The 19,594-nt window shown below is 47.0% G+C and overlaps 2 protein-coding genes across 2 annotated transcripts; both read right to left on the bottom strand.

Annotated features, from left to right (window-relative positions):
* Positions 1-454: 454 nt before the first annotated feature.
* On the bottom strand, positions 455-2,141 carry IUM83_05971 (uncharacterized protein; the record flags this gene model as incomplete). The annotated part of the gene is made up of 2 exons (XM_067930138.1): positions 455-1,761; positions 1,829-2,141. The coding sequence occupies 2 exons, from the start codon at positions 2,139-2,141 to the stop codon at positions 455-457; spliced, it is 1,620 nt and encodes a 539-aa protein (XP_067782625.1).
* A 12,246-nt stretch (positions 2,142-14,387) lies between these two features.
* IUM83_05970 (uncharacterized protein) lies at positions 14,388-19,577 on the bottom strand (the record flags this gene model as incomplete). The annotated part of the gene is made up of 14 exons (XM_067930137.1): positions 14,388-14,426; positions 14,500-15,112; positions 15,185-15,251; positions 15,326-15,668; positions 15,742-15,861; positions 15,919-16,347; positions 16,423-16,485; positions 16,570-16,707; positions 16,771-16,795; positions 17,327-17,583; positions 17,653-17,829; positions 17,889-17,922; positions 19,396-19,475; positions 19,563-19,577. 14 exons carry the CDS (start codon positions 19,575-19,577, stop codon positions 14,388-14,390), a joined length of 2,400 nt encoding a protein of 799 aa, XP_067782731.1.
* Between the last annotated feature and the right edge of the window lie 17 nt (positions 19,578-19,594).

Raw genomic sequence — 19,594 nt, 5'->3', positions numbered from 1 at the left:
GACTTGAATTGATGGTCTTGGGGTGCCTTTGAAAATGAACGATAGCTCGCCTTCTAGAACTCGCCCGCGCAAATTGAAAGGATGCCGCAATAGCTGAGATCCCTATCTCACTTTCCGTCCAATTAGATTTATTATATTAATCGGAGAAGTACAGCGAAACTAGTAGTCAAAAATATCCCGTTGTTACGATTATTTTCAACTGGAGAAGGTAATAGAGTATCAGGTTCAAGCAGTGCTCTCTCGGAGTGACTGGTAAAAAGTAAAGGGAAAATTCTCATTTAGTGTTGCAATGCAGTTCTGTTTTAGCGCCGACTACTGCACAACTATCCACTCTCAAGTTCGACCACCGGTCATGCACTTATCAACGGTATCATACGACATTTCTAGAAAGCACGCACGTCGGTAACTCCGCGCTACTTCGCTGTTGAATCCATGACAAGAGCTACCCAATTAATTATCTTCGTCTGCGTAGGTTTTCGAGCTTCCTGGCCGTCATTTGTGCGTTCTGCATGAACTGAGCTGCCCGTACATTATCGATGGCACTGCTACTCCCCAGTGGTGCCTTGGCTCTAGCCACAAACTCCTTCAGCGCTGGTGGCGGGGCAACAGCGCTAAGTTTTTTTGCGTTCTCGATGAAAGCGACTCGAGCGAGATCGTCGTCGCGTGAATGCTTCTTCGCCGCTTTCAAGAACTTCTGTTCCACCACGCTGATCTCACCTGTCAACTTGTCGGCACTGAGCAACCGCTGCTGGGTTGCGATGTGCCGTTCGGCATCGCGGTGCTTGGCTTGAGTGCGAAGCCACACTCGCACTAGAACGGCGGTGGCGGTGAATAATCCAATACTCAGCCAGCCGAAGTAGATCATATTCAGCGACCGAGTGCTGCTCTGCCCTGCGTAGTGCAGTCGGTGGATGGCGCCAAGAGAGGCCCAGCACGAGGCCGCGTAGATGCTGCACTTTACGTACTTGATGTACCAAAGCGAACAGCTATGCATCGCCAGAGTCAGTACCAGTAGCACGCCGTTGCCGAAGACCCCGAGAATCGCGAGAACCATTGGGTCATACGGGATAAATGCTTGCGCCGTGGCAGCTCCGGCCTTCACTAACTGAGCAACTAAAAGCTGCACGGGGGCGTACTTGATATCGAGCGTCTCACGCTGGAACAAGACGTGGCTCATACCATGGGCCAACAACCCGATGGGTAGGAAGAAGGTGATTCCCCAAATTCCCAGAAACGCGTACCATCGATGCGCTGGTGTCCAGCAAGTAATGTTTTGATGTGCGATCAAGAACGGCGGCGCCTGCGGGTCGGCTTTACACTTTTTGGAGCTGGAGCTGTGATTGTCCGAGCAATCCATACACGCGAGGTAGGAGAAGAAGACTGAGATCGTGCCCATGTAGAGGAAACCGTGAATGAGTGCCGGTAGGTCCTTCGTAAGTACTCGATGTAGCAGCGCGCTTGTTTCTTGGAACTTGTTGGCACACTTCAACATCACGAACCACGACAGCAGCAAGATAATCACGCCTAGCGCTTGTAGCTCCGAGATCGACGACACCCCAAACTTGGTGATGCCTTGATTCCCCAGCCATTGTAAGACGGCAGGCAGCTGGTCTGTGTCATCCCAGTCTATAGCCGAGTCGAACGCCAGAGAGTTGAGCTGGACGAGATCAACACCAATGGAGATCACGGCCAATACATTCTGGTAATAGCGGGATACGGGTCGGATACGCAACCGGGTCTGCTCTAGCAGTACAAAACGATCTGGTAACAAACAACAGCAAAGTTAGAGCCACAATCGATCACCCTATTGAAAGTACCAACAACGTACTCCGTGCGATCAGCACAATTGATACCACGGACAGCAGAAAAATCGCTACGCCGTAGGTGTACACGATCCGCGTCATAACAGTGTTTCGACCTGAGACGCTGAATCCAGAGAGAACCAAGTTCGGGAGCCACAACGCTATGGTCATGCTAAGCACGGTGCCGCCAAGTGCGTAAGGCCGCTCCTGCCAGAGCAGTAGTCCAAGTCTACCGCTTGTCGGCATCCACACTCGTACGAGCTCACCTAGACCTTTTTTGGCGTGGTACAATCGGTAGTATTCATCCCGCTCACTCGACTCGTCGAACGCACGAGCCATGATCGGGTCCTGTAAATCCGTTCGCAGTTCTTCTTGACGCCAAAATGCGATCAGCAGAACCAGCCGCGCTCCAAGCGAGACCAGCCATCGAAGAACTTTGTCTACAAGACCACCGTGTCTATCATTCCGATACTGTGCAGCTCGACTCGATTCTGTGTGCCAAACGGAGAATTTCGTTACAATCGTGCTGTTTCGTTTTCGCTTCTGCGCCTCGAGCTTCCGGCGGAGGAGGATCATTGCCGCGTCATCGGAGAATGGGTCAGTGTTAAAAATCCCATCGCAAACCTTTAGGACAGATTCAGAAACCACCACCTTCAGTGAAGGTGATAACGCATCAACGGATGTAGGAGGGACAACAGGTTTGTTCACAGATCGATCCGCAGCAATGCGCTGCTCGTTCTGAGATCGCATACGAAGTCCGGAAGAAGCAGATGTTGCTTGCGATTTGGGTTTCAACTTCTTCACATTTTCACTCTGATTGCCGAATTGATCTCGTAAAGAGCTGGTGAAAGCTGGTCGCTGAGGTAAACCAAGTCGATATTTATTCAGTATAGCTTGACGTTTACTGTAATCGCCCACCAGAAAGCGTTGCATTTGCTGATGTAGATGAAAGAGTCGCACTCGTTGGATTGGTCTCACCATCAGCCGCCACAAACTCATTTCCATTTTGTCGTGCACAACGTAAGGTAGGTGCAAGAATGGCAGCTCCTCACCTAGTAGAAATTGTCCGAGTTGGTCAAGTACGTCATACAGTTTTTTTGATCCTTCCAGTTCGTGAAAGTGCTCAGTAAGTTCGAGTATCGGCATCCTTTCAACTGTATCTTGATCGACGCCAAAGGCCGATCTTAAAACTTCAGCCACTGCACTCTTGTGCTGAGTGGACTGTAGAAGATGTTTTACCCGTCTTGCAACAATGCATTCCCACCCAAAATGATCCAAAAGAAGTTCTGACGAAGTAAATGGGAACCGAGATAACAGTAGAACGGAGGTTTTGCCGGGCAATCCAACAGTGTCGTGTCCATGGCTTCTTTGAGATTGATCGGTGTTCTCTGAGTCGATAGGTTTCGGTGAATTCGGCACAGCGGACGGGCTGTCAAATTCCTCCTCAGCCGGTTGGCTCGATTGATGAACTCCAAAACCAGTTCGTAACGCCTTTATAGGTCGTTGCACCATTTGAAAAAACTTGAGCAATTTCTCCTTGATTTTCTTCAGCAGGCTAACTGACTCCTTAGAGCTAGTCATCGCCTTTTCTAGTGTGGTCGTTCCCATTATCCGTCGCCACATATACTGCATCGCTAGAAGAGCCCTGGAAAGATTTTCCATACCTTGTCGAGATTCCAATAGAGCTCCTAGCGATGTGGACACAGGTACATCTAGATTGCGGAGACGCGTTCGAATCCCCTTCGTTTGATCAGCTATGCCCGATCCATTGGCAGCAACTACTCGCAACTCATTGCGATTCGTCGCGCGTTTTAGTAAACGATGAAGATTGTCGAGGAAAAGAACAAGCGCCTGCTGGCGCGAATGCGTCCCCAATCGTTGCATCTTGCGGATAAACACAGGCAAATCAAGGATAAGGGAGCGGAACTGGCGTGCAATCTCCGTATAGTACGCCGCATCAAGTTCGTGGAGCCCCGCACAAAGCAGCCCTGCTAGTTCTTCCAGAAGTACTAGCCATTCGAGAAATGCAGTCTGGTGAGCATTATCAAGAGTGACCCAACCGACTTTCGATATGTGCTGGTTGCTCGTTGGTTTACTTCCTTCCATCTCGTGTTGGAGCGTCTTTGCTGTATCAACATAGAAATCGAGTGCGATGCTAGTCATAGCATGGAACGCCAGCAGCACCCGAGCGTTTCGAGTCGCGACTCTGATCGCCATAGTCATAGCTTTTTTGCGGTTTACCGTGAGAACCGACAGCAACTCCGTGTGCTCGTTAGCGTACAATATCAGCTCACGGAGTTCTGAGTCCATCCTCGCGTCTTCTGCTGCGAAATTCTTGCTGGACGCAGTAATTGGATTCTCTTCACTGCTGCGCCATAAATGGGAATGGCGACGATGGATTTGATCGGTCAGTCCCATTTGGTCGAGGTGCCATTGCGCACCTTCAGCCGGTAGGAGATGCTCCTGGTCGAATCGTTGCAAGACACCACTACACTGAGGCGGAATGATTCCGGTCCGAACCCCGGCTCTGATGCATGAGTAGTATGTGAGCTGGACCGCGTGAAGCTCACTCAGAAAGTCGTAGCGGGTTAACGCAATGGACTTCCTTATGCCCGCGAGGCATTGCTCTTCGAAATGCTTTCCATAGGTCTTGGTTGCTTCAGTCTGTGTGTTGGCCACATCGTTGCTGGGATGAGATCGACGCTCTAGTAACTGTAGCAAGGTCTGTTCAAACTTTGCGCGGAAAGGAAGCTTTTCGACAAGAGAGGATAATATACTTGACGCCAGACGATCAATGCTGTCAAAAGCAACGTGGTCACCGCTAGTACCCCTTGAAGGCTGCCCGAGGAACATCAAGAGGGTCTCCACAACCGTCAGACCACCATCAGGCACGTCAACCGCAGTGAATAATGCTGTGTAACGTTCATCATCTCGTGTATCAGCATCCACCGCTACAGATTTCAGTAGTCCGTCACAGAAAAACCCGCAAGCAACTATAAGGTCGTGTGTGGCTTCGCTTGGAAAGTGGTCGACCCACTGATGCCGTGCAAATAGTTCATAAGCAACGCGTGAGAAAAACAAAAGACTATCAGCTCCGCTCGCGCAATCCCGGCCAGTATCCGGACAACGCGCCAGCCGGACAGTAACAGAACACGCAAAGGATAATAACTCTCCTTGTTCTTGCTCTGTCTGGCTGGCGCATTGGCGAATGCCAGCATCAAATACAGACCGAAGCAGGTTCTGTGCGCTCTGTGTGGTGAATGACTGGCAAAGCACGACTTCTCGGCGGATAACGATGGACACGAGGGAAAGGAATGTGGTATGAGGATTTCTCAGTAGGTTAAACTGAGCACATAGGTAGAGTAGCAAGTCTGAATTCTCCATGAACAAAGTATTCAAGCAATTTGCAGAAAAGGAACCAGCATCCACAGACGCAATAAGCTCCATGAACTTCTCCAGAAAGTTGTACTGTGATGCGATAGGAGTGTAGTGGTCCGGTGGGAGGTTTTGCTGCGAATTAACAACGTCGTCGCCTATACAAGACAACTGCCGCATCCTTCGTATCAGGTGCAATAGAGGGGAAACATTTGCTATCAAGTTGCTGACTGTCACTTTGCTCGGAAACCACGTGCAAAAGGCTTCCAAGCAGGCAACATTCATGATCCCACGAGGCGATAACCTCACCGATGTAGCGAGAATAATCAGAATCTGCTCTGGGAGGTCAATAACTGGATCACAAAAAATGGAAAAGTCTTTACAAAACTCGGTCACGATGCTGGATAAAGCTTCAAAGAGCTCGGGGCTTAACCCATCGAGTTTCTGTCTCAACAAACGTGAAAGAACTCCCTGTGCCGAGAGAGACTGAATACCACCCTCCACTAGTTTCTCTGAAACTCGCAGTGTTGTGGAGCCACAAAAGTGCACGGATGAGCCAAATCCGCTAGCAAATTCGAGGTCGCTTTTGGTGAAATCGCCACTATTACCTTCGTTCGACACCTTGATGGTACAACGAATAAAGCTGGCTCTTTGCTCGACGAGGAACTCATGAACGCTTGACCCACTTCCACCGTGAAGCCTGGCATCGCACTCGAATTCTCGAATACAGAGCCCACTTTGAAGCATAAGCTCGAATTTCAAGTGGACTAACACTGAACTGTCCACGTGATTTGAGCCACTATTTTCTTCTTGTGGTGTCACAGTAACGCTGATCCTGCGGACATCCTGACGCAAGTGTGCATCGCGATGAAGTCGTTTGTCTACTGGGCGACGAGTTTCAGTTTTGTTTTGCTGCTGCATCCCAACAAACAGAAAGTGAGCAAGTTGCTGCTGAACACTTGGTGAAAATCCAAAGACGCTTTTCCGTGCCAAGCGAAAACCCTTGCTGGATGGTGTGGCTAATCTCCGAAGTATTGCTGCTGCAAGAAGCTGTAAAGATTCGATTTCTAGCCATGCACCCAATCGAGAAAGCAGTGCAGTGTTACGTATCAGCAAGTTTTTAATCACGTCCTTGAGCGCAAGTTCTTCAATCAACTGCGCCGCGGCGCTTTTCTCGATCTCCGATGTTGATCGCTCGACAATCATCATCAAAATCAGCATCTGCGAGGAATTACTAAACACCTCAACGGACGAAGAGCGTGGTAAATCCATGGAACACAATAGCTGCACCAATTCCAGAGATCTGCTGCGAATTTGACTGTTCGAAACCATGCACGTATCGTTATCCCTACTTCCACTTGCAGGCTGATTTTGAGGGCGCCGCTGGCATAGTGCCAACAGTGACTGCAGAAAGATCGCGTGCTCGCTCTCTTCGGCTTCCCCATTATCGTTTTTGTAGATTTCTGAATGAAAGTTTGAAACAAGGTATAGTAGGAGCTCCAGTATGTCCGCAAGTAATCTCACGTGCAAGTCGCTTGAAGGTGACTCCTTAGAGTTCGAATTCGGGACTGATATCAAAGCGTGCGACTTTTTCGATTGCAAGTCACTAAGTAATGATAAATTCACTGAATAGTATCGCAACCAGCGCAACAAGAGCACAAAACACGAAGGAAACCTACTGGGAGGTGATACCCGGAATGTTGCTTGCGTGTCCATGGTTGAAAAGTACTCGAGCCATCGGTACAGACCGTGCCCACACATGTATCGTGTTACACTCCCACCACTATCGACCGAGTCATCCCGGTCGGGTGTACACCGTATCAAAGTGCTCAAAACGGCAGCAGCAGTGCCCGAAACTTCCCAATCCGACGATGCCAAACATGCCACGAGTTGGGGTACTAACTCCATGTCTGTCTCCAAAGCTTGAGCTAGATGATGGTCGGTGACACAAAGATTGACGAGTCGTAACGCTAATACTGTTGCTTTCGTGTGCGTTTTGGTTGGCAGCTTATACGGTAGGAAATCATCAGGACTGGTGGTAGTGAGGACTATGGGTCCAAGAACGGATGCTTCTTCGCCGGTAACACTTGCAATGCACTGGTACATTGCTTCGGTAAGTACATCCGTCATTGGCCAACAGTCGGGCGCATTTCGAGCGCGAACAAGCATCATGATGCTTTGTTTGTATCCACAAATTTTAAGAACAAGGGTTACAACGCATGCAAGATCAACAATGTCGTTTTCACACTGCAAAAGCATCTCTGATACTGCTCGCAGCCTTCTTCGTCGCGATATCGAACAAAAATCCGATTGTTCTACTGGGTATAGATAACATACTTTGCGGACGATACTTAGGGTTTGCTCATGCATGACGAGCGCTCCTAAAATTTCCGTTGCATTCCACTTCGCTTCGTTCATGTCCGAAATCGAGACAACAGTGCGCATACAGAGCTCAACAAGGATCTCCATGGTAGCATTCGCTTTCGTAAAGAAATCTCCGTGGTCTGCAACGTTTGTTAATCGAATCACAGACGAGATTAGATGAAGAAGCTTTTCGTGTCCTGGTTGCAGCGGCATCTCATCTTCAAGTTGTTGCTGATACTCGTACACGATAAACTCTTCCAGGAAGCGTCTTGCTAGAATATCTAGGGCGCTGTCGCGACTACAGCACAACTCGTTCAGAAGCGTATACCACAATGCTCGAAGCTCACCGTTTTCACGCTTAACGTCGCTACTGATCGTAAAAACTTCCCATCTTAGGATATCAGTTAAATTGAGTTTATAGGTATTGACTACAAAATAGCGGAAGTTGCAGCCGGCCGGGCTCTGTAGCATTTGAAGCACCATTGCTGCTATAGTTGAGTGCGCTGCAGTATCTTGAACGGCCACAAACATCCTTACCAAAACACGCCAATAGGGTCGAGAATTTACCACTGTATAAGGGGGATCCATTTTAACGTTGGCGCCCACGAAATGTAAATCCAGCGACTTCTGAAAAAGTGTGTCGCGTTCATTGTCTAAACCGCGGAGGCGGCATGTGCTGGAATCCATCCATAGTGAGAAGAACCGCGCGCTGTGTTGCCCTAGAAACGATAGATTTTCCCCCATAAAGTCACAAAGCTTGAATATACTGGAGAGTACGAGTAGCTCGAGCGTTGAGATGCGATCGAGCAGGATACAATCCCCAGCATTTAGATTTGGAGAAGCATCAGAGCCCGTTTTTAGGTCCTCGAGTAGCCGCTTCAAAGCGGCCCCTAAATCAAAACACATTTCTATTGGCATGCTGTCGGTGTGGCAAACATCCAACATGGCTACCAATGCTGTAATCACAGTCACTAAAGAGCCCAGGCTGGTTTTGGCGGAGCTTACCTCAACCAGGATGCAGCGGAAAGTATTAGAGATACCGTCACCCAAGTTTATGGTCCGAAAAGCAGGCGACTGGGTCAAGAAAGGCAGAAGTTTCATGAAGTGCAGTCGGCGATCACTCCCCAACAACAAAATATCGTCAAGCTGACTTAGGAGTTGCTCCGACAGTCGAGGTATTTGATTCATCGCGATATCACGCTCAAGGAGTACTTTTAGTACTTCCGACTGGTATGTGCACAATTCGTGTGGGCAGTCCATCAGAGCAATTTCACCAATGCTCAGGTCGCGGCTCATGCATTCACACAACTGATCGGAGTAACATATTTGGCCAATGACTTCCAGTGATAGTTTTGCAGTGATCCCTTCGGCCGTTCCCCCATCTGGTGGGGCTTTGCAGCCCGCCAAGTCAATCAAACGCAATATTAGCTGTTTCCCACAAGTTTCCCACTCACGCACTGCCCTTTCACACCACTCCCTCCTGATCGCACCTGAGCAGCATAATATGTCTAGTGCATGGTTTACGGTATTCAGGTGCGGGTCTCGTGAAGTACTCGAACTAGGGTGAAGTAGTACGCGCGAAATTAATTCCCAACTCTCCTCCACTATGTATTGAGAAGTACTCAGTTGTGACCTCCCTACCATTCGAACAATGTAATGCAGTGTTTGGGTAAGATACGAGGTGATAAGCGTATCCTTCTTCAAAGCATCCTCTCGAATTTTGCGGAACCTTCTCATATTGACAGGTTGTGCAGCGTACGCTGCATTGATAAATGTAAACTCAATAACAGCGTTGTGTAACTGCAAACAAAGCAGAACAATATATTCGGGATATTCTGTATCCTCTTGGGTGGCCATTCCCAACAGCGTATCCATTAAATCGCCTTTACCTTGCGCACGCAACTTTGCAATTTCATTACTGGCACCAATGTTTTGGGTCACGTACGGGATCAAGGATTCCACTATCACACAACGGAAATCAACAGCGCATGGTTGCGATAACAGGTTCGTACAATACTTTATGATACGACCGCGTCGAGCTGCAAAGTGATACGATCGAATAGTTTGTAACGAAGCGCGCACACGAATATCTTTTCCCGAGTCTATCAAACTCTTTATCAGTTGCAGTGCGTCTATTTGGGTCCTAAACCACGGCTCTGTGTCCTCACTCACAGACAAAATCGAAATAGCATCTTGAAAAATAGTTCCACACAGCACACGATGAAACAATTCGGTATTGAATATTTTTTCTCGAGTTTCCACCCGTTTTGAAAGATAAAGGATAAGTCGTACACTCTCATGAGTAAGCGCAAATTGCAACTTTGCATCAATTTCATCGATAGTTGCTTTGCCATTGATACTAGACCATTTTCGAGTGGACAAGAAGTCACTCGTAATCCCAGACGCAACAATACGTAGTGCGTCTTTTGTCATTCTTCCACCATATGTCTTCAACACTGCATTAACAAGTTCCTCCAGTTGTGTCGGTGATTGTGTGAATGAAGCTAAGAGGCCACCGTTAAACACCAGCTCTGCCAGCAAACCCATCATGTAGATTTTTGTCACCTTTGAAGTTGTTGGTGACTTCAATATATCGATGGGCATTGGGAAGAGTTCATGCCATTCATTGTTGTAGCGAGCTACGTCAGCCGAAACTTTGTCGAAGTGAGCCCGAACTTTCACTGTCAGGAAAAGGAAACGCACTGCGTAACGCTTGAAGGTATCTTCCGCTGCTTCCACCAAGCAAGCTCTTATGAGAATTGAAATGTTAATATGTGGCAAAAATGCTTTGATCATACTCAGACAATGTTGGTTTGTCTTCCAGCGCTTCAACCGTGTATCCTCACTCCATTGCTCCCCAATGACGCAAAGTAAATGCAACCAAGATGTTGCTTTTGTTAAGTCCAATCGGCCCGCTAACCTTTCAAATAGGTAAACTAGCACTTCTGCAAATTTTGGGTGAAGGTTTAGAACTTCCGAAATGCAGTCATGCTGACTAAGTTTTATCGTTGCTGCGATGGTTGTGTCTTTCAAATGCTCAGCAGCAGTTAATATTCGATCACGTTTGGAATCACGGTTGGAATTTTTTAAAGCACGAATCGGTGGACTATCGGATGCCTCAAATGTCATCCAGTGATATATCCAGGTAACGAACGAATATTGCTTTTCAGTATTGGTGAGATACGCTGCCCATACTAATTCACGAAAAAATTGAGAAGACAATAATTCGCTAAGGAGACTCGTATAGCTTCCTAGTAGCTTCAACAGTGGTAAGTTATCGTTTGCCTGCGAAAGTACTTTAGAAATATGCTCGTGGCCCTCGAGAAGAGCTGATACGCTACCTTCACCAAATTCTTCAAGATAGTGTTCATTATCACAAACCAGGCCACGACGCAGCGAGTTGACCACAGCTTTCAATGCAGCCACCGATGCGGTCGAGAGGTGTTGTGACGGTAAAGTAAGAAATTGAACAGCCCGAACAGCTACAGATACAACAGTGTTTGCTTCAAACTCAACCCGGCCAGCCGAGATGATTGAATCAATACACAAAAATGTTGCTTCAATCGCCGAGAGTTCCACCCCGCTGGTGTCTGTCAACCCATTGTCGAGGTTGCTCAGTGCTTTGGCAACAATACCGACAAAGCCTACCTGTTGTTTCTCAAACGGAAATGCCAATGTTACTGCTATGTTGCCATTTGATGACACATCGGCGCATATGCTTCCGATGCATCGAAGGAGAACAAAAGTCTGCAGGAATATACAAAATGAGTTAAGCAGTGCGCTATGAAATTTCACGTGAAAAACAACTTACCATGTTTTCTTCTGGGACGTCAGGCAGTCGCAAAATAAGTTTCGACAAGATCCCATGACGGTTCTGAATTGAGCCACGAAACTCAGCATCCCGTTGATCATGCATGCCACTCATACACAGCAGGTATACAAATTTGCAATAGACTTCAAGGTCTTTGGTCTCCACATTTGTATCAATTGCTGATGCAACTTGCTGCAGCACTCCATTAAATTTCTCACAAGAGTCGATACCCCTCTCCCAAACTTCTTCGCGAAGCACCTCAGCCGAGCAAAGCGCATCAAATAATTTCAGCACGCCAACAATACTTCCTAGTCTTGGTCGCGCTAGCACTTCAGCTAAGTCCAAGTGTAGACCAAGATTATACCCGCATTGCAACAAATAATCGACACGATATGGAATAGCACTACTGAGGTGGTATCCAACAACCTCGGTGGTATCTCTATGACCAGCGCGAAACAATGCCATACAACTATCGAGATAGTTGGAGGACCAAACTGTCTCCAGATTCGTCCAAAATGCAGGTATACAGCTCGCGAGCTGAGTTTGTACGAGAAAAAACTTCTCTAAAACTGCTGGGTAGTCGTGCCACAATCGAGTCTTGAACCGATTCACGATACTAGCAACAGTGCGCAGCTGAGTCGTAGCGGTATATTTTGCACTTTCGTGCAAATGCTCGTCCTCTGATGTCAACAGCCTCGCACAAAATCTCTTTGTATAAGACTCATTTGCGGTCATTGCAGCAACCACTGTCAGTGCATCTAGTATCACGGCACCAGGCAAGGCACCCAGCGCTACATCTAGGATAACTTCAATTGCCCACTTGTCGTTAAGCAAACTGTCCATAAAAACGTCCGAATTAATGAGTTGAACCATCAGTGAGATAGCTGACCTCTGTAAACGGCGTTTCCCTGACTTATGGACTGGCAAAGTGCTTAGCCCCATCAAACACGAAATTTCCTGGATGTCGCCACCTCCGTATGCTTTGCGAAGTCGTTCATCCACCATCTTCAAAACAGGTGCTGGCAACTCGGACTCTAGTATTTCACTTGATATGACAGCCCCAAGTAAACCACAAGAGTGCGCTACGCTGAAAACGCAGGTGTTGTCTAACAAAAGTGGGTTTTGTATCCAAGGTGGATATCCAAGCAGCCCTCCTCTCATAACCCTGCCATGACGCACCTCTTGGACTCCTGGAATATGCATTTCGAGCTCTACACTTTCGTTATACAGCAGCAGAAAGGGTATACTCTGCAACGACGAGGTTACATCTACCATAACTTCAACAGGAGTTCTCATACGGAATGCCAAATTTGCGAGAATATCACGTTGAATACCCTCAAACAGAGGGGATTCTTCCAGTAGTAGCAGTAGGTCTGTCAGTTGCTGAGTTCGCATTTGCTCAAACAGACTCCGTTCGGAAACTTGCTTTGTGTATGCAACGCGACGAACGATTTCGGCTCGGTTTTCCACTAGGATTCTTCCCAATCGCATCACAATTCCATTCCTTACACGTGCAGTCCCTCGACGCATGTTAGTTTCGTCCATGTGTGCCTTGAGTAAGTCGCCAAGTCTCGATGCAATACGTTTTCGAGTAGTTGCCGAAGTATGCCTAAGGTACGCATCTTTATCAATTGAGTACAAGGAGACGCTGGACTTATCTCGGTGCACGCCACGTACACTTTCAAAGCGTTTCTGAATACGTTTCATAGCTGAAGTGAATGAGGCCACCGTAGTTTGGTTAGACTCAACCATCCACTCTGGTATTGCACTGAAGCGGCAATCATTCATCAAAATCAGCCAGCAATTCTGAGCGTACTCATTGCAGCGATTGAATCCCAAAGACAGTTTTACTAGCTCTGTTGTACTTAATCCCGTGAAAAACGGGACGAACAAGAGATGCGCAAGAAGCACAACGCTATCTTGGGGCATTGGCGGAGATAGCTGGTGCTTAGCTAAGATGGTTTCTGTCACATACGAAAGCGCATCAGCATTAACCGTTGCAAGAGGCTGCACCACGTTTTCCAGACGCGAGAGTATTGCAAACAGTCGTGGGTGTAGTGCCAGGTTGTGAAGTAGCTTTATGGCAGCAGTTTGAACTTCATTGGCTGGAGCATAAATGAGATCCACAATACACCTGAGATATCGAGGGTCTGATGCGAAAATGCGGAGATACTTCACGTTTTCCAGCTCCATGAGTTGGTTCACCAAACGCAGCAAGTTGGACAAGAACGTACGAACAGGGAACTGCTGCATTTGGAGGGCAGAGACCTTTGTGCCCAACTCAAGCATGTCCAGAAGTTGAGTATACCCATGGCATTGAGCATACCACAGTACAGCAGTCGGCACATGGGAGGCTAACAACCGGAGAAAATCAATGCCGAAGATCGTTGCCGATCCAACGTCAGGAGACGGATCCAAAATCGTCATTTTGGTGTTTGGAGCTAGTACAAATTTTACCGGAAGGCATTCCAGCTGAACCGGATCCCAAAACAATCGAAATATCTCACTAGGACGAACCCCACCCTGATCAAGATTAATACAATGCATCATCGAGCCAAGTTTTGTAGGATCGTCGCTGCAGATATGGAATAGAAGCAAGTACTCCCTTCCCAATGTCGCCCTGAGGTCTGACTTCTTTCCTGCCACTACTTCAACTATCGATTTCACTTCAACCGCACTAAATATGTTGGTCTCCACTTTTCCGACTGCAATCACGAAATCAAGGAACGCTTTTCGTCTATCGAAAGCGGCCGCTGAATACCTACTGCCGCTTGATTTACCCCAAACGCGAAAAATCCCAGGGAGGGCAGATGTCACAGTATTTCTCACCGCGGAGAGGGTGATTTGAGATTTCTCATTGCCTGAGTCTTCCGCATTTGCTAATTCCCAAAGCTTTTTCAGAAAATGCCATAAGTGAGCTGATCCACGGAAACTGTAGTCATTCGGTTCTCGGGACGATCGATCAGACCCCACAAAAATGTACTGGAGGTGCCAGGGCCTTGCCGTAGACAAAGTTTTACGCTTGTACGGAGCGATTATGTCAGCATCTGGCGTGTCGACGGCATCGTGAGTTGCTTCCCATTCACAATTGTCAGTAGGCGGTAAATCAAGATGAAGCGATATCAACACGCGCAGGAGTTCACTAACCGTTGGCTGTTCAAGGTGTTTGCAGGTGAATGCTAGTTCGTCACTCAACAACTTCGCCGGGTCTCCATGAAAAGCGCCAAAACTTGAATGTCGCAATTTCTGCAGCATTGGCTGGAGCCAGTTATGAAGATATGCTGTTAGCCGCTTGGAAGACGGGTAGTTCGGAAGTTCTCCATTCTTGTTCGGGCTCATAGCACGTGTGTAGCGCCACATCACGGAGCGGAGACGCTTTTCGTCGCGCGCATTAACCCGAAAGTACAGTAAATGTGCTAATACATCCGCGCATATGCCTCCCACATCAATCGATTCGGTCTCATTGGAAATCAGTAGCTTCGTCAATAGGGATAGAATATCATCATCTGCGCTTCTACCTTGCAGACCCGGTGTCAACAAGGCTCTGTTTCGAATAAGTATCAGTTTGTTGGCTAACACGATCCTGTCTTGCTCTCCACTAGATCCGTGGGGATCGCCATAGTCCATAGTTGCGTGAGCCAGCATCGCCATTTTCTCTTGGAAAAACGTGTCTCGAACAATCAAGGGATATTCAGCCAGTCTTGCGAGTGTAAATGACGTTGCTCGGCGAACTTCAACATTTGCAGCAAAGATCGCATCTCTGTCGTGGAATGCAAACAACGAAACGGTTAGTAACTACGTGCAGGGGATTCACTAGCTATTATGTCCATACGTAGGCATCAGGTACGAAAAAAGTATTGCGATGAATGATTTCTCTGCCGTCAGTCGTAGGGCAACTTCTGCTTACCGAACACCGTGAAAGAGTTTGTTAAAACTAAGTGCATAAGGAGATCGGATTAGCAAGGAGTCTTACCTTTTGCAGCGCTTAAATGGCCCAACATCTGAATAGTATGCACAGCAGATACTTCGAGACTTCTCCTCGCATCACCGGTTTCCTCGTCACTTGGTGAACAATCAGAAAGAATGACACTCTTCACTAACTGCTGTAACCACGACCACTCTAGTTTGGCTGATCCACGCAACAGCTGTACACGGCTTTGCTGGTTAGCCGCTAATGCCTCAAGAAGCTGGATGCTTAGATGCGAAACACCGATGGATGGATCTCCTTGTGTTGATATCAGATGGTCGATATTGTACGAGGAGCACAAGACTCGCTCCGCGGTTGAAAGCCGAAGAATAACATGTCCACAGTGAGCCTAATGGTTCAATCGGTTAATGAATTAAGGGCCAGATAATATTTGCTTTTTGAAGACACGAGGAATCGTTTACCTTCGCGATTAAATCGCAGGGGTCGCAGTTTGAACACCCGTCTTCTTCACACAAACAACCATACCGCTCGTCTGTGCTAAACTCTGATCCAGTAACTAGCAGTAGCAGTAATCGTAGGTACTGAATTCTACTGTTAGCCATCCCGTATCCGAATGCAAACCATCATTTGGGGCGTACCTGCTCGTAAATGTCCTCGGTAAAGTATGAAACGAACACCGCTTTAGCAGTCGTCACCTTCAAAAAGTAGTTCGCAGCACCCCCATCTTTTATTTGTCCCAGCTTCTTTTTATCAAGAGTTTCTTCGTTGTCTTCTAGTTTAGTATGATCTTGTAAAATCTTGGACGCGTCATTATGTTGAGCGTACTCGGAAAATCCATCCATGACACTGACAATTTGTGGGATGCACTTTGATGCGAAACCACTTAAATAGTGTCGAACTCCAGTATGTTTGCTCGCAATCAAGTAAAGCATGTTAACCACATTGCGCAACTCGTTCTGCGTTAGCTGCTGCGAGAGCAACTCCGTTATCACATCCAACCGGATTTTCCGCTCCAAATAGTTGACACGATCATCCTGTGTTACAATTTGATGCAGGAAATTGAACAGCTAAGTGAAGACAGAAAAATATGTTAGATAAAGCAGGTAAACAATTGAACGCGAGTGCGGCTTGGTGATTATTACCATGGGGCGGAGAAACGTGTCGCTGCTGTGGGCCTTTAGTGTGCTGCAGATTACGTTGACCAGCTGATCACCGCCGGTATGAACAAGATGTAACTTCAGAATTAATCTTATGAGAAGCTGGAGCACACTCCCCGCAGAAGGATTCACCGCGATCTCTCGAGAGACAGACTCAAAGAGCTCCATGAAAAGATCTTTGTTGTTTCGTGAGGAAAATGCCTCTGCAACCCCATCCAGAAACTTTTGATCTTCAAGACGAAAGACAGCTTCTACTAAGAACAAAATAACCTGTGTAAGGCAGATTAGATTAGACATTCTTCAGTGAATAATTTCGATAGTAAATTTACAAACCTTTCGTTTCACCTCGAAATGAGGGCTGCGTAAACAGGAGACAATCTTTTCTGTGAGTGGCGAAAGTTTGAGTTGAAGCCCAGCGAGATTGTTTTGGTCCGCAAAAGCTAGCTTCATGCATGAAAACGCTATAATCTGGATCGGTGGGTATTCGTCGTTAAAGAAGAAATTGATCACTTTGTCTTGGACATCAGTTTCGAACAGTTTAGAACACTTTGTTGGGTGTGCTTGCAGATGAGTGCTGCAACAAGAAACCGCAAAATGAGCTATTTGCTTGTTCGGGTAGTCGAGAAGTGGAAGCATGGTAAGTTTTGTTCGTGCTGCTTCATCAAAAACTGACTCAGGATTTATTCGTTGCATCGCCTCAAGAGTATTTGCTGCAGCGCGACATAATTGAAAGAGGCTCCGATCTAATTTTTGTTTGATCGGGTACATGTAGAATAGAATTGTTCCGAATCTTTCTCCAGTAATCTGGCTTGTTTCTTCTTCTTTTGGGTCGATCATATACCCAGCTCGAACCAACCGAAGCATAGACTCGATTAACTTTAGAACGTACGGATACCCATAGTTCATAAGGAAAAAGGAACTGCTGGTTAGGTTGACAATCATGGAGGAAAGTGCACCCGAATCATTCTCAACCGAACGGCCATTTGCCAATTTCGCTGCCAGGTTGTCCACCATCACCGCGAATCCTATCTTTTTCGTAAAATAGCTTCCCGTAGCTATCGCATCGTCAACCTCAAATGACAGTATGAATGTGTTTGATTTCTCGTAGGCGTCCGCAAGACCCCATAACAGCGCTGACGCCAACTCCTGCGAGTAACATCAATTGTTCATAAGAGTATGACTTTGTGCGAGCAGTGAATCAGATTAGTACCCTACCTGGTATACTTTGTCCTTGACCAGAAGTAGCAGTTTTCGGAGGAATGAAGCCTCCGTCAACTCCGAGATTCCCCATTTAGCAATGTCTAAACGCGTTGCCCACACGATATTCTTTAGTGATAGCAAGTATAACGTAGTATGGTAAGAGTTACTGTGCGAGCGTTCTCGGACAAATCGCTGACCAGCACGAGTCGTTAGATTTCTTTTAAGATTTCATTGTGAAATAAAGTACGCACCGCAAGTAGCAAGATGATTTCTCGTAACTCTTCACTGTCTCCGATTGAAACCACATTTTTTGTTAACGACGAAAAGACAGCCAGCAATTTTAGGTGGGTTGCGAGCTTTTCAGCAAGAGCTCGATTGGGATCATTCCACTCACTAGACTCCCAGATGGTGCGGTCAGGTGAATTTTCCTGTAATGGGGCATCATCCTGATCGAGATCTTTCTGCCGTATAAGAATTTGCTGCTCATGATTAATTGATTGATATCGAAGGAGAATAGAGTATGAATCCTGCATATTTGCAGCAAATTGAATCGTTTCGGGGGTCTCTGGACTAGAAGTTGATCGCTTCGGAGAAAGCATCAGCCGAGAACCTGATACCAGTGTGGTAGTGAGCAGGTTGCAAAGTCGTTTTAATCGGTACTCATCAATTACTCGTCGTGACAATAATCCTTGAAAAAGGAATACAACGTACGCTCGAGATGCAAGAATTGACACTGCGGCACTCTCATTCTCTATAAGTGTCATCAAGACTTCGTCTACCTCCAATTTTTCCAAATCACTAGCAATTTCCAGGGTAGTCAATATCCACCCAAGACAGATTAATGCGGGTATTTGACAAATCGGCTGAAGCACCGAGTTCCAAGTCAGTGAACAGAATGAGACTAATGTTTGCACTAATGACTTTGTACGCGAGCGCGCTACGGGGGACAATTGTCCTGACCCGCCAACAAAATTCACATGCTCTTCGTGTAGCAGAGCTAACATCCTACTGGGACAATACTGTCGATACTCCGAATTAAACATCACTTCAACCATAGTAGCATTCATGCTTGAGTTCACAGGATCGTCACACAGACTTTCTAAAATCTGGTAAAAAGCAGCAAGAAAAGTCTCCATCGAGATTAGCCACACTTTCTTGTCCACAGCCAGCCGGAACGTAAAACTAAGCACGCGTAGAGATCCTGTGTGCAACGAAGGATAAGCGTTCTGCCGCAAGAGCTCGAGAAGAGGGGGTATCAGATCCGACAGTAGGCTTAGGTACTGGTGGGGGCTTGTCATGCGTTCAAGAAATTCCCATAGACATTGAAATAACAGATCCTGAAGCTCAGCCATCGCTGGAATCCAGGTCTTTTGCCGGACACTCCATAACAGAAACAACAAACAATCTCGTGGTCCCTGCATATCCTCTTGAGCCCACACTACACCTGCATCGGTGATAATCAGTTTTGCGAAAATCGTCATCACACCAATACTAGCATCCATAATGTCTACCAAGCGCGTTTCGCATCCGCACTGACATGTTTCCGTCTCGGGCTCTTTAAATGAGCTCACAGAAAAGAACAATGCGTGAATTTGCTGCAGCAGAAACACCGAAAACGATGATAATCCGGGAAGTCTCTCCCAAGCCTTAGGCTCTACATAAAACTCGAGATGCACGCGCCAATGAATGAGTAGACTACCCTTTGTTGCACTAAGTTCGTGGGTCATCAGAAGAGCCACAATTGCACTCTCAACGGACCCTTTGCGTGCAGGAAGGTGGTGCAATCTAGTGGTAACATCCACAAGGATCTCGAGGCCGCTTTGTGTGGCAAATATTTTCTATATGCTCAGGACAAAAGCAGATTAGTAAAGGTTACGAATAAGATAGATACTTTGAAGGACATCCGCGTTTTGAGGGGTCCATACCTGGGATTCTGTCATCGGGATAGCTGAAAAAA

The sequence above is a fragment of the Phytophthora cinnamomi genome (genome assembly GCF_018691715.1).
Source record: "Phytophthora cinnamomi strain GKB4 chromosome Unknown Contig104, whole genome shotgun sequence".
NCBI lineage: Eukaryota > Oomycota > Peronosporomycetes > Peronosporales > Peronosporaceae > Phytophthora > Phytophthora cinnamomi.
Note: the sequence above shows the minus strand (reverse complement) of the source record. Positions and strands in the feature narration are given on the sequence as shown.